Source organism: Artemia sp. Qi Xiang Cuo, chromosome 2 (assembly GCF_049724085.1).
Source record: "Artemia sp. Qi Xiang Cuo chromosome 2, ASM4972408v1, whole genome shotgun sequence".
Classification (NCBI taxonomy): domain Eukaryota; kingdom Metazoa; phylum Arthropoda; class Branchiopoda; order Anostraca; family Artemiidae; genus Artemia; species Artemia sp. Qi Xiang Cuo.
Genome location: NC_142795.1, coordinates 27,019,834 through 27,035,601, shown reverse-complemented (window position 1 = coordinate 27,035,601; position 15,768 = coordinate 27,019,834). Strand labels below are relative to the sequence as shown.

Sequence of the window (15,768 nt, the reverse complement as noted above, 5' to 3'; positions counted from 1 at the left end):
CCCCCCTCTCACGCCCACCATTTCCCAAAACATATCCAATCAAAAGTTTGAGATAGCCATTTTGTTCAACGTAGTTGAAAATTTAGGAAATTAGGTATTTGAGGATAACAACCCCCCCCCCCCCAGCCCTCAAGGCAAGGGTGGTAGGTTATGCCCTGGGGGCGTATAAGGTTTTTATAGAGCGTTGTGGTAGACACTTCAGAAAGGGATCATTCGATTGGAAATTTAAATGGCTAGTTTCCTTTCTAATAGTCGAAAGGCATTGGAAGGCAACTAACACCCCTTCCACACCCACTTTTTCTCTAAACACATTCAATCAAAATTCTGATAGAGCCATTTTGTTCAACGTAGTTGAAAGTTCTGGAAATTATATGTTCTCATTTGACTGGAAATTAAAAGTTCTAGTTCACTTTTTAAGCATCAAAAGATATCGGTGGGTAACCAGCTCCCCCCAACCCGTTTTTCCCAAATGCATCCGGTAAGAATTTTGACATAGCTATTTTGTTAAAAATAGTTCAAAGATCAAGTAACAAAAATTCCGAAGTCAACAAGACGCCCCCAGGGCCCGGGGGCAGGCGTTGTAAGTTATGCCCTGGGGGTATATATGGGTCTTATGGAAGGGATGCTCGTATTAACTGCAAAGAAGGCTCGTTTGATTGGAAATTGAAAATTCTAGCTCACTTTTTAAGAGTTAAAAGAGATTGCAGGGCACCTAGCCCCCCCCCCACTCTACGCCCTGTTTTCCTTAAACCCTTCCAATAATAACTTTGAGATAGCTTTTTTTAAATAGTTCAAAGACTATATAACGAAAACTCCGGGGTCGACACCGCTCCCCCCCCCAGGGCCCGAGGGCAGGGGTTGTAAGTTATGCCCTGGGGAAATATATGGTTCTTATTCAAGGTATGCTCGTAAAACCCTCAGAGAGGGCTCATTTGATTCGAAATTGAAAGTTCTAGTTCAGTTTTGAGAGTCAAAAGAGATTGGAGGGCAACTAGCCCCCTCCCCCCATCCATTTTTTCCTCAAATGCATCCAATAAATTTTTTAGATGGCCATTAAGTTAAAAATTGTTCATAAGTTAGTTAACAAAAACTCAGGTGTCGTCACAACCCCCCAGGGCCCGGGGGCAGGCGTTGTAAGTTATGCCCTGGGGCATATATGGCTCTTATGAAATGGATGTTCGTATAAACTTCAGAGAGAGCTCATTTGACTGGAAATTGAAAGTTCGAGCTAACTTCTTAATAGTCAAAAGAGATCAGAGGGCAGCTAGCCCCCCCTCCCACCCACGCCTTCTTTTTCCAAACCCATATGTTGAAAGTTTTGAGATAGAAATTTTGTTAAAATAGTTCAAAGGTCGGATAAGAAAAACTCCAGTGTCAATACAACCCCCCAGGACCCAGGGGAAGGCGTTCTAAGTTATGCCCTAAGAGCATGTATGGTTCTTATGAAAGGGATGCTCTTATAAACTTCAAAGGGCTTATTTGATTAGAAATTGAAAGTTGTAGTTCATTTTTTAAGAGTCAAGAGAGTTAAGGGCAACTAGCCCCTCCCCCCTTGCCCTTTTTTTCCAAACCCATCCACTACAAATTTTGAGATAGCCAGTTTTTTGGTAATTGTCCAAAAATTAAATAACAAAATCTCTCCCCGGGGGATAGGCCTTGTAAGTGTTGTCCTGGAGGCGTATATGGTTCTTATGAAAGGGATGCTCGTGTAAACTTCAGAGAGGGCTCATTCGATTTGAAATTGAAAGTTCTAGCTCAATTTTTAAGAGTCAAAAGATATCCGAGGGTAGCTAGCCCCCCCCCCCCATCCCCACCCCTACACACCCTTTTTTCCCCAAGCCCATCTGATAAAATTTTAATAATAGCCATTTCATTAAAAATAGTTCAAAGGTCAGATAAAAAAAACTCCTGTGTCAACACAACGCCCCAGGGCCCTTTACTGAAAACCATCATTGGCGCTTTACTGAAAACTATATGCGTCTTGAACAGTCTTGGAAAGTATAAACAACATCAAATTGAATATTTGATATATAATGATATTAGTTGTTGAAAGATCCATCAGTTCAAGAATGTATTTCACTGAAATTTTATTTTTATTTTCAATGCTGTAAGAACTGGAAAAGAAAACATTTGTAAAATGATTCGTTTTCAGTTAAGCGCCAATGACTCAGTAGGCTTTTGGTTTTTATTTACAGTCAAGGAAGGAGGCAGTGTCCAAACACTTGTTTATAGTGAAACTATATTCGTCTTGAACAACTTTAAAAAGAGCTAATAAATTAAACTGAATATTTGATGTATAATGATATTTATTGCTGAAAGCTCATCAGTTCAAAATGTTACTATAATTTTAATTTTTATTTTCAATATTAAGCACAAAAGAAAATGATGGTCATAAAATTGGTTTTCAGTAAAGCGCCAATGACGCAATAGGTTTTAGACTTTTACATTGAGAGAAGAAGGTGATACCCAAACTCTTGTTTGTAGTGATTTTTGTTCGTTTCAAGTTTTATTTGCATATTCAATTTAAGTTTTACTCGTTTCAAGACTTATTTATTAATTTACATTAATATCTATTGTATGTTTGTTTGCATTGATTGTTTATTTAATTCCTTTTCGTCTTAAGTTTCATTTATACTTCAATGGGAAAATTTTTTTTCGTTTTAATCTTGATTTTCATATTCAATCTAATCATTACTCGCCTTAAGATCTATTTATTCATTTATACTATTACTTGTTGTATGTTTTTTGCTATGATTGTTTATTTAATTTCTGTTCGTTTTGGGTTTCATTTATTCTTTAATAGCAATTTCTGGTCGTTTTAAGTTTTTAATTTTAACAGGTATTTGTATCTGCTGAGCTTAAGTTTAAAATGGCCTTTACTTTTCTTTGAAAAACTTATTTTTCGGAAAGTTTTTTTTTTTAATTAATTCATATAAATAGGGATAGGATACAACCTTGCTTAACGCCTGACTCCACATCAAACTAACAACTACCCTCACTGCATACCTTAACCGTGCATCTTAAAATTAATATAGTTCTACAATAAAAGTGGATCTATCATCCAGTCTTGCCCATATTACAGGGTTCCTCCAAAAATGTTTCGTAAAATTAAGAAAGACTAAAGGGGAAATCGTCCCGCAACCTATCACCTTCTGATTTTATATTTGTCTAAGAACTCACTGAAGTTTGAATCTTTTGGCCTAGTAACACGCTTTCATGGACTTCAAGCATCATGGACTTCGCTTTCATCACTTAGGGTGGATGATGAGAGTAATTGTCGACAATAAGGATCGAAAATAATTTAGTTCTATTGTGGGGAGGAAGCAATACTGACCCCCATCATGTGGATAGCCTTGGATATGGACACATGTTAATCCACTATTTTAAAAGAATATCCTTCTTTTTTCCTGTTTGTTGTAACTGTTATTGTGCTTGAATAACGCGTAGTTATGTCATTAATAATAACTTCTAAAAGTGTCGTTCCTACTGAAAAAAAGATTTTAGTCCGTTTTAAGATGTTCATGGCCTCTCCCCCTCCCCAATACTTACTAAGACTTTCCCACCTTAAAGATTGTTTTACACCTTGTGGTGTATAGGTTAGAACCGTTAACCTCAAAATCCGACGATCCTAAGCCAAAGACCATATCTCGTTAAAGGATGATCATAGAACTCTTTCCTTATCACGAAGGGGACAACCAATTGTGATCGGTCACCGATCACTCTTCTGGAGGCCTGGAGAATTCTAGCATTAAACGTAGTTGAGAAGTCGTCCTTGTCCCATTCATTTCACGCAATCCCAGTGTCTTCACCTTCTTAGCCACATATCGTCAATTGCAAATGGTTGGCAATTATTCTCATATTTTTTTTTTTGCGCTCATTTGAGAAAAACTTCTTTTTGGGTTCACATTTTTTTTTTTTTTTGCGTTCATTTGAGAAGAACTTCTTTCTGTTTCACTTACATTAAGAAAAACTCCGATTTTCCATTTCAGGGGTAGATTCAGTTTAATTATATAATAAAGATTTATGGTGATCAAGATAAATAAAGATAAAAGTAACAGCAATTTGCACAATACTTATATTTATGGTTCGTACAAAATCAATATAATGAATTCTTAAATTCATTGCTTACTAAGGTCGTCGATAATTCATTGACTAAAGTCAGTGCTCACAGGCCCTTGGATTGGAAGGGCTTGAGGTTGCTTTTTGATTTTTTTATGGGCATGATATCAGCTATAACAATCTATAACAGAATATTCTATAACAATCATGCTAAAATCTCTCAACCAGCAAAAAAAAACTGTTGCCTTCTTTTATCTTTATCTTATATCTTTCAGACTTGACTTGGTTGAAGGGAAACTTAAATCTGGATTTCCATGTCAACTAGTAGCGAAAAATCGTCTAGATCAGTCTGCCAAAAAAATTGGCGATACAAAACATTCCGTGCCTTTATTTTCAAGTAAGTTTTATCATTGTTCTTTAGTTTGACTATTCCTGTTTTCTTCCTTTGTTTTTTCCTTTCTTTTTTGTATCTAAACCTTTCTTTTGCTCTTTCTTTATCTCTTTTGTTTTTAAGCTAGGCTGAGTTAGGCTATCCCATGTGAGTCTTAAACAATACTTTCTTTGTTTTCCTTGCTGTAAATTTTCAACGATAGTTAAGTTCAAGACTAAAATTGAGAAAGAGTAAAACAAAAAAGACAAGCAAAAAAAGGAAGAATAAAGGAACGAAGGGGGAAGATCAAGTTAAACTAAACAAGCAAGGGTTCATTATGTGTCTTAAAAATATTCTGGAATTAATCTTGGTAGCAGCAATAGCAAATCAAAACGTTCAAGTTTTTAATAGAAATGTAATATTTCAGCTAAATATTATTTTATTTTTCAGCTAAATAATATTTCAGCTAAATATACATTTTATTTTTTCATCAAGAGGAAGGGTTATATTTCAAATATCTATCGTGTGCAAACAAAGTAAATCTCTCGTCTTCTAGTATTTAAGAAGAATCTTGTCTGTTGGTATCTTCATAATTTAAAATTTGGGGTTATTATGCCCCCGTTACCCAAAAAAGAGGTCCGTAAAATTTCTATCTTAACCTCCCAAGGTCAAAGACAAAACATGTTAAATCTCAAAACATGACAAAACATGTTAAATATCTCCCTATAAGACTAAATTTGAAGTCTCTCTACGCCTCTCCTTTAATTTTCCAATGCTACCGAAAAAAATAAATGCTATCCCCTGAGTCATTCCTGGGATGTTGCAGAAATGGTAGTTTGATAACCTGATTGTACATGATTTCGCTTCATTTATATTATTCCAATTTCCGACCAAGCTCCGCTTCCCTACCCTAACACTCCTTAAAGGTTTTACTTAGATACCCAATCCTTTTCCAATATCTTATAAATAAGTCGAGCCTGGTAGTGTATAGTGTGTTTTGATTGGGTAGCCCTTCAACACAAAATTTGAGCCCTCACCCCTCCCCTCCTTTTGCAAACAGTACCTAAAAGTTTCAACTGCATCCCCAAGCCGTTCACAATATACTGCATGTATGCTAATTCAGTGACCTGGACGCACATAGTCCGTTTTGTTTTGTTTCTAGCTCCTGTTTCAGGTTCGATTTCATGCCATTTCCAGAGCATTCCCTTGGAACTCTCCGGGTTGAAGGGACACCCTTTTCCGTCAGGTACGGAATAAGCTTATTTTCTTAACTTTCAATGTCATTCTTTACAACCTTCGGGAATTTTTTTCTTTTGTTTTTATATGATTTCTCTTTGTTTAATTTTTGCATAGGAAAATAAATCGGAAAATAAATCGCTCTTGAAAACGATGATCCCTTAAGATTTTTTAAGAGCCAAGATGTCAAAATAATTTTCCAAGAAATAATGTTCAAATTTTTAGGCGTGGATTTGCTAGAAAAATATTGCTCCTCAGAAATACCCCCCCCCCCTCCCCTTTTCATCCTTTATGCAGGGAAGCATATAACAAAATATTTATTACAAAAGACAGCCATAATGCCATTGAAACTAAAAATAGCAAAAATAATTAATAAATGAACATTTTTAAAATATAAAAAATCAATTTGATTACTAACCTACAATGTTCTTCATTTTCAACGTTTCCATACTTATCGTGAGGACTCTCCCCAGCCGCCTAACAGTATCATATACTATTTCCTTCAAGCTAAAATTTTCCTGTAATAATAGAGAAGCTGTTTTCACCTTAGCATCCATGATAAAAGTCAAATCTATAAATTTTATTCTAAAGGAGAGGATCCTAAAGGTTAAATCCTCTCTCCACATTGATCGAAACGACCCTTAACGAAAGGTGGAAAAAAATGAACCTAGGTTCACTTTTGAGAGCGTTGGCACCCCATCACATCACAAAGAGCCAACTGAACTTCCAACTTACCCCAATAAGTGGCATGCAGCAATACAAAACAATAAAGCCGTAAGTAATACACTATTTATCTCCTATAGAATAACACTTCCTTTTGTATTGACTGTGCATGTGCTCAGGGACTAATGTGGCAGTGTGCATACAACAATATGACCATAGCTGGGGAGATGTTTATATGTTTTTTATAGCTCTAAGCCTGTGGTTCCCAACGGAGGGCGTAAACCCCAACGGTGGGACATGGCAGTATCTTGTTGGCTCATGGACAGAACGTGCATCCTTCGGCTGACTATACTTTAGAGCCTCAATTTTGAAAAAAAAAACCTTTTCCATGTGAAAGACGCCACAATCATATACATTTAAAGAGCAAAAAAGGAGGGTATTGTAATGACGTTATACATTGTATAAATGTATTCAGACAATATTTTTCATTAGATACCAAGTTAAGGGCCTTTTAAGCTTAAGAAAATTTAAATATTAAAAGGGGGCAGCAGGATTTCAGAATCGGTTACTAGGTGGCAAAAAAAGACTGCCCCTCTTAGCACAGGACAAAACCGGTTGGGAACTACGGCTCTAAGCTAATGTACCATCCCAAAATTTTAGTTCAATCGTATTTTAGTCTTATTAGGGCCAAAACCTTTGATTGGAGGCATAAAATGTCATACACGGTCAGTTTCCTGCAGCACAATCTCTTTTGTTACTGTAAAAGAGCACTGGAACTTAATTTCTACGCGAATAAATCCTCTCCGACATTCTACAAACAATATTTTCAAATGGTCATCTTATAGGAAGAAAAAAACAATCAAGCAATAACATAAACAAGCACTTGTTATGACATTATTCCAAAAATTCTAAATTTAGTGTTTTTCCATAAAGAAACTGCAAAACCTCTGGATTAGGGTTCTTGGATATGCTAAATATGATGTTAGAGTTTTCATCAAGGATGCGCCTTATTTAGGGGCTATTTACCTTAAATCATCCCTTGTCTTAACTTGCACAAGTATTTGCACATATAACCTTTAATAAGTAGTTTAAATTTAACGAATTTTGTATATCTTGGAATTATCATAAAAGGAGATTCTTCTGATGTATTATTTTTATGAAAATTTCTTTTTTAACAATTTTTGTCACCAAAGAAAGATGCAGTTCTTGCTTACACTTCGATACAATGAAGTGTCTGATACCATTGTACGGCTAAATGGATTCTAATCCAGTTCCATGCAGAAAGTAAAGCCACTGAAAAGAATACAGTCACATTAGCCCCTGGTAACAATATCTATAACACTAAGTATTAATGCAGCTTCCATCCATTTACAGTTCGCTTTTAAGAAAAGGATCCTATTTCAATGAGCAGCAGGATATAACTTTGAGGATATAAATTTTCAATAAAAAAAGTAGATGCTCATTACAGTGTGTTGTCTTACTTTTGACATCCATGTTCACTGCATTAGTGTAGAATTCAAATGAATGCTATATTCTTTTTCGCTTGATAAGAATTTTAAAGATAATTTTTTTAATATTGTCTCCCTCACAATAAATTAAGTTTTACTTGTTTTTAATGAACAAAAAAACTATATTCTTTAGTCATAACAATTGAAACAAATATTTTATTTGTAAGACGTGAAACGAAAAGCCATGACAAACGATTGATAAAACTAAAGTCGGTTCTTTAAAAGTCAGGTCGGGCTCTTTACATCTAAAGCCGGGATAGCCACTTTCTTGTTTCGATATCCAATTTATTTAAAGGTATCTAGAGTCAGGAATGCTTATTTTTTCAGGGCGTAGTTCCAAATTTGAAAACTTACCAAAACTAAAAAGTTATTCGAATGATACAGATTTGAGGAAGAGCAAAGAGCTTTACGTGTAAAACGAAATGCTGCTGTGCTATCTATTTTGTTTCTTGGATTAGCTGCCACCATCAGGGTAGCTAGCTCTCGCCCTAATTTTAGATATCGAGGAGCAAGACCTGAATAAATCGAGGACTCCACTTTACTTAGAATCATAGACAAAATAGAAGTTACCGTCCCTAATTATGTTTCGACTTGTATTCTCTCTCTCAATGCTTTTGTTGACATATTCATAGCCGGTGTAGATTTCACCAGCTATGAATATGTCTTTATTTTAGGTGGTTGGCCTATTTTTCCTAGAAAAATTGATTCTACTATGACGCGGTTTTTTTCTTTTTATGTCACTACTTTTTTCTGACTTTCGTTTTTCTATTCAATGGATCATAGGAGCAATCCTCTGTAAAAACTAACAAATCAATAGAGATTCCCCAAAAATTGGTAAAACCAAGCATGAAATTAGGAAGGTAGGGGCAAATATCTTCTAAGAAAACATTATTTACGTGCGTTCTGCACGTCTATATAATCAATGACGTAGACCACACAGTTTTGTCCATCATATAAAACAAGAGAAGATACCTAAGAAATTTGTGAAGGCAGTGAATAGCACAGTGAATACAATCTAAGCGGATATTTCGGCTATATATGCTACAGCCATCATCAGCAAGGTAAATAACTAAATAAAACAAATACAAAGAAAACAAACTTGCTAAAAAAATCTCATCGCATAAATAAATCTTTGAACTTAAATCACAAAAAATTTTGAAATAATTTCACCGTCTTCTCCTCATTTCACGTCAACCTATGTGAGGTAAGGACGCTGAAACTCTTTCAAAATTTATTTTGTGAGTTTAGTTTTAAAACTTATTTTGTCGATGAGATTTTTTAGCAAGTTTGTTCCTGCTTCATATATAGCCCAAGCATCTGCTTAGGTTGTATTCACTGTCTTCACAAATTTCTTCATTATCTTCTCTTGTTTATTTAATCGGACGTCTCTATTCGAAAAGGAGGCACCCTGTGTCTGCTTAATCTTGAATTAGAGACTGCTCTCCATAGGGAAGTGTTCCTACGAATAAATTCTGCTGGCTCTTAAGAAAAATCGACACTCATGAAATTGGATAAATTACCTAGGAAAAATTCATTTTTCTTATGTATACTTTATTGTTGGTTTTATATTGCCACATAAAGAGATTACGTTAAGGTGCATAAGTATGTGAACTGTTTTTTTAATTGTTTCTGGTTTCTGGTGATTTTTTTTTTTTTTTAATTAACCATTGCCTCCATATCTATCGATTTATTTATGACGTCTCACAATTATTTGATAATCTCACAATTGAAAATGAAATCTCAAAATCTATGGATGAAATCAAAATCTTCAGATCTTCTTTTTATAGTCCATTCCAAGAAAATTTTGGTTAGTGAAATCCAGAATACTTTGCATCATTTTGTTTTGTGTTTTCAAGAAATAATTCAGCCTCCATACAGCTCAAACTGCAGATTTGAACTACTTTAATAAAAAAAAATAGTTGTCGAATAAATGTAAAGAGCAATATTAAAAATTAACGTTATGTTGTACTTTCTCTTATGCATTGATGGTGCTTGTGCAGATCGCAGGTATCCAAACAATGCAAATACTAAATTTGTGGTAAGATTTATTATGCTTCTCTATGTGCAGGGTAAATACAAAAAAAAATGGCAATTAACATGTAGTAATAGTAGTAATAGCAATTTATTATCCAAAAAAAAAAACAGAGACAAAATCAATCGGTAGCACACGAAAAGCGTCGCTTGCGAGGGTGTGCTACTAATAAAAAATAAAAAAAATAAGAAAAAAAATAACAAGTATAATCTATAGTAAGCAGAAGGGTGAAACCGTGTACTGAAAAAAACTGACATAAATAATAATATCATGATCCCGAAGCAAAAAAGAAACAATAAACAATTACTGCCAAATTTTATTCCATCAATCTCAATTTGTTTCGAAGGTATACTTACCAAGCAACCCGCACGTAGCTCAAATTTAAACTAAATAATGGGTAATTTCTTGGTATTTGGGACAAGCTTATTCCATTGCTTAGCCCTTCTATAAATAACAGAAAAAGCACTCTTGTCCGAGTTTCATGACAATGAACATTGGACCTTTCCCGAAATATTCCTTTGAAACAGTCTGGATGGCACCCATAACAATACTTATACATAAAAACCAGTGTATAAAAATCACGCAATCCAGCTGCAGGCATTATATTAAGTATACTGTAAACTGACATGACCAAATCTCGGTTCCCTCTTCCACAAAATGATCTAATAGCATTATTCTGCAGTACGTATATTGGGCGAAGTATTGAGTGGAAAGTACCAAACCATACAGACGAGCAATACAAAATATACGGATGGTCCCAGCTACGTTCAAGGCTAATATTTTATTTACTTCTTTTACATTTTTACATTTCACATTTTATGAGCTGATGTGCTTAAGCTTCTTGGCGTAAAGCTCAAAGTGGTAGTATTAAAGCAACAAGCATGGGCAATAAAAAGACAGAAGCTCAAGCTCATCTTAGGGGAGAGGATAAACAATGACATCTAACATTGCCCTGCCAAATCGTAAAAATTACTATAAGAATATAAATGGAAATATGGATTGCATTCTTAAATCTTTTTTATAAAATTGTTTATAAGTCTGAACAAATATAAAACCTACCTTTGACTACTTTGTGCAGCAAAAAAATAGTTTAAAAACCAAAGAAATTACCCACTTTTACCAGTAGGCACTATTCAGGATTTCGTATTTTATCCAAATTAAAATCCAGTTTCTTCGAATGTCTCTAAATCTACCGAGAAATGCTACACTGTCTTTAGTTCTGGGGTTTTTAACTTCTTTTAAGCTATTGTTGAAGTGGCCGAAAAAGCGGTATCCTCACCTAAGTTTTCTAAGCTCATAGTATGGAATACCAATTATGTTCGACTTTTCTATGATACCAAAGAGAAAGTAAAATATTGCTGGCATTGAAAAGTATGTCTACAATGCTGTAAACATGGCTATGTATAAATATGACTCTTTGTTTATCTTTTCAGCTAAATGTTGGTTTTCTGACATCAGTGTTGTTGGCAAATCAAGGCATTTATGATTGGGTATGGCAAAAACCACTCTTTTTCGGTGCACCTATTTTGGCTTATGAAATGACATGGCCAAAATAGCTTGAAAAGGTAAACTCAGACAAAGTCCAACAATTTCAGCACACTTTCAAGTAAATTTTTCTTACTATCACTTTCAAACGAAACTGCTGTGACAAGATTTGTCACAATAGTTCTCTAACTGTTTTATCCCCAATCAAACCTGTCGTGAGATTCAAAACACCTCCCAGAAGGATAATATTTCAAATAGCAACGCATTTGCTTAATATTACAAATTGCTTGTAGCAACGCAGCATCAGGCTATTCATGTACTTTCATTGATTTTTTAGCCAGAGGAAGCATGAATTCAGTTGAATCTGATAGACGTTCAAGTGCATCAATTATCTATGGGCACAGTTCATCTCCTGGTGCAATTAGGAATCTAGAGAAAATTAATCATCAATTACCACTACTGCCTCGTAATTATGGTAAGTCGAGTATTTCTATATTTTCAAATTGTCTTGCAGTGAAAACCAGCCTTTTAAATTCAAGCTGTTGCTCCTTAAGCCTACTGTGAGTTTAACTGTTGCCAGATCTGTTCATAAGTAATCCTTGATGGATTCTTGAGCTCAGCTTTGCTTACAGTTCAAACAATGTAATTCTAGCAGATAGCTTCATTATCACTTCTTAAATGTCTAGACAACAGTTTTACGGGAACTAAACATATAGAAAGCATTTTTTATCTTAATTGGCCAAAACTAACTAATCTGATAATCATACTGTGATTGGGTCCAATGCTAGCTAAATCTTAATGTGAATAGATTCTCATTGGCATTTTGACCACTTATTTGATCTACTAATACTAACAACTCACTGCAGCACAAAGCCTCTTAGGGCCAGCACAGCTACGTGCTGCTGTGTGCAGCAGCACTTAGATGCATCCTCCTCCATCCTTATCTATTAAAAGCCTCTTTCTTTAAACCCTCCCAGGAAGTTTCTATTTCCCTTTAAAAAAAATTAGGACTTTCTCCCATCCCAACCGAGACAACCTGCTTTTTGTTTAACCCAAGATGGTTGGCCGAAAAGGGCAATGCTTGGCAATATGTCATCCTTCATCCCGAGGACGTGCCCTAGCTATGTCCCTATCTATGTAATCATCCTTGCTGCCTGAGTAAATAAATTCTTTATCACCTAATGTCATGTTTCCTACCTCTGAAATATGAGTTTCTGAAACTCCTAACAACTCTAGTTCGTAGCTTCTGAACTCGTCAGTCAAAATGTTGATACGATAGTTAATCTTGATGTCGTAACATTCCAAGTTATAATTTTTATATTCTTTAAATCTTTGAAATTATTTTGGTATCGGGAAAAGTAATGGTCCCAGAACCAGTGCATGACAGAGACGAATACATTTTCTCAAGTCTACATCCAAGCCCTTAAGCCAGCTTAGAGCCGGACAGCAAGAAGTCCCTGGGACTTTCAGTTGAATAGAAACTTTGTGCAATCCTAGGCCCTTCTGGTTAAAAACATGGTTTTCCGCACTTGGCGATGCTCTTCTATCAACAAGAGTCAAAATCCTGCATAGACAATCTCAAGCCTATCACCTCCAAGTAATTATATATTCATGTCTAGAAATATTATGATACTACGGGAAGGCAATACAAAGTAGAGAAACTAGCTAGGAAGAGGTTTTCGGCCCAAAAACACCCACAAAAACAGACCAGGCCCAGAAGAACTATTTATTAATCAGATTTCAGTCCAAATGCTGTGTCGTTTATTAGGCTATAATTTCCTTGAGGGGTGCCACTCTTCAAGTGGGAACAGAGTTGACCGCAAGGTCATCAGTGTTGCGAGTAAACCGACAGGGTCAAAGTAGCCTTTTGCAGAGACTGTTGTCCATAGATCTGTATCTTACGCCCTACCGCAGTTATCCTCCTATCGAGGATCCTCCCACGATGGTGTTCTAAGTCACCATGCAATTTAAACCCTTGCTGGGAGAATGTTTATAATTTACAGGACATGTCCATCCACCTGTGGGGCCTGGTGAGTGTACATCTGAGGGGCCTCCTTTCTCCTCCACCTGTATTTACGGCCCCGGGCGAAGGTGCTCCAGTTTCTATTCGGGCGAAGGTGCTATTTTTTTAGCAAGTTTGATTTCTTTGTATGTGTTTTATTTAGTTATTTACCTTGCTGATGATGGCTGTAGCATATATAGCCGAAATATCCGCTTAGATTGTAGTCACTCTGCTATTCACTGCCTTCACAAATTTCTTAGGTATCTTCTCTTGTTTTATATGATAGAAAAAACTGTATGGTTTACGTCATTGATTATATAAACGTGCAGAACGCACGTAAATAATGTTTTCTTAGAAAATATTTGCCCCTACCTTCCTAATTTCATGCATGGTTTTACCAATTTTTGGGGAATCTCTATTGATTTGTTAGTTTTTACAGAGGATTGCTCCTATGATCCATTGAATAGAAAAACGAAAGTCACAAAAAAAGTAGTGACATAAAAAGAAAAAAACCGCGTCATAGTAGAATCAATTTTTCTAGGAAAAATAGGCCAACCACCTAAAATAAAGACATATTCATAGCTGGTGAAATCTACACCGGCTATGAATATGTCAACAAAAGCATTGAGAGAGACTAGGCCTCCCCCTTGGTCCACGTCTCCTAATGAGGTACCCCATATTTTGTAGGGCGTTCTTCTATCCGCCACCTGGGGACACGTCGAGTGGCCTGGTTGAGGCCACTAATAGGCGGAAGATTGAATTTGACAGGGTTATTGAAACTAGAGAAGGTCAGCGCAACTCACGGAATAATTCTGTATAACCTCCGCGTTTTCTCAACATCATCAATAACTACAGTATTTTTGGTGGTGAATTCAACATTTCATGGTACATAACAAAAAGGAATCTTATTCTGCATTAGAAATTGATCTATTATAATGCTTTTCAGGGAAAATCCATCTTAATATAAAATGCGAATAACATCAAAATCCGTAAGAAAATTAAGCAGTCAGAGATGATTATGTCAAAAGGATGGACTTATAGGAACGAATCTATGCGGTGGGAACATTCTTTATGCCTTGTCCACTAAATTATTAACACCGTCATTTTCAATACGTTTGAGTAGCCCCTGAACTACCAACTCTTAAATAATGAAATCCCCTTTTTTCCAAACCAGTCATAGTAGAGAGCGGCAAATAAAAAGGTATCTGTACCGATAGGAACAATAAAGCTGTTAACACCCTCAAATCTCAATGAAATTTACTCTACAATCTTATATTGTAGATATGTTGTTTTTCCTAATATAATGATGCGGACATAGTTTGGATATACTGGACATAGTTTAGTTTACGCTGTGCTCTTGTTTGCATTCCTTGCATGTTATATGCTAATTTCTTTTTTTCTTTACTCCGCATTAATTTTTTGTAATATTGCGTGTTATAAATATACTTTCTTGCTTACTGTAATGCGATTTCTTTTTTCGTGGCTAATCTTTTAAAAACAACGGTCATAAAGTATCAATAGAGATCCCATTTAAACAGAATGCTAAAGTTCTACTCACCGTAGCAAAATGGCTATTTCAATCATTTATTGGCACAAAGCCACAATTTCTGCTCAGCAGAGGCCAAAATACTATCGAAATAGCCAATCTGCTTATATAGAAAAGCTATTTATATAGCTTTCCCGTTTTGAAGACCATAATACAGCGTGGCGGCATATTCTAACCTAAGAATATATGCTGTCAGAAGAAAAGGAACGGTTATTATAGACAAATGATACGGTAATACTAACGATTATATTGTTTAAGTTTACATCAACTAATAGGGAAGGGCACTGTCAATCTTTTAATCTTTTTGTGGAGAATCCCAAAAAACCCAACAAACTGTATTTTTAAGGTCAAAATTTTCGAATATATTAGATCAATATGGAACTAGGAGGAGATTATCCCATCAACTCCGTTTTTATGCAGGGGTTTGCCTCAACTAAGCATATAACAAAGACTCTGGGGGATGATAGCAGTAGTATCCCCAAGATGGTTTTAAGCTGGGCCCTATCCCGGGATTCAAGCGGTGCTTGTCATTCCACGACAGCCAGCAGGTGTCTTTTTCTTCACGGGGAACTAAGAAATGCAGGTGAATCTTACGTCCTAGGGAATGTTTACTTTTGGTTATTACATATAGGGTTTGGGGCGTTAGGTAATATTACTTTCTAGAGACCATTAGTCAAGCGGGGAAGTCCTGGCTGTAACTGACGGATACATACACATGGGTGATAGGATGATACGTAATAACGGTACACACGTGAGATTTGAAGCAATCTTGCGTGCCCTGCTAGATTTATTGGGGTGATGTAATTTTACGTGACTTTCTTGATTTATTGGGAATGACGCAATCTCAAGTGACATGCTAGGCTTCAA

General features: G+C 35.7%; 1 protein-coding gene across 3 annotated transcripts in view; it reads left to right on the top strand.

The window, feature by feature from the left end:
* The window catches only part of LOC148955071 (cyclic nucleotide-gated channel alpha-3), a 339,464-nt gene that overhangs the window by 312,117 nt on the left and 11,579 nt on the right, over window positions 1-15,768 (top strand). For all 3 annotated transcript variants that reach the window (XM_089108043.1, XM_089108044.1, XM_089108045.1), the window contains 2 exons: window positions 4,335-4,456; window positions 11,691-11,828. In XM_089108043.1, the coding sequence (XP_088964169.1) occupies window positions 4,335-4,456; window positions 11,691-11,828 (260 nt within the window). The remainder of the gene's footprint in view (window positions 1-4,334; window positions 4,457-11,690; window positions 11,829-15,768) is intronic.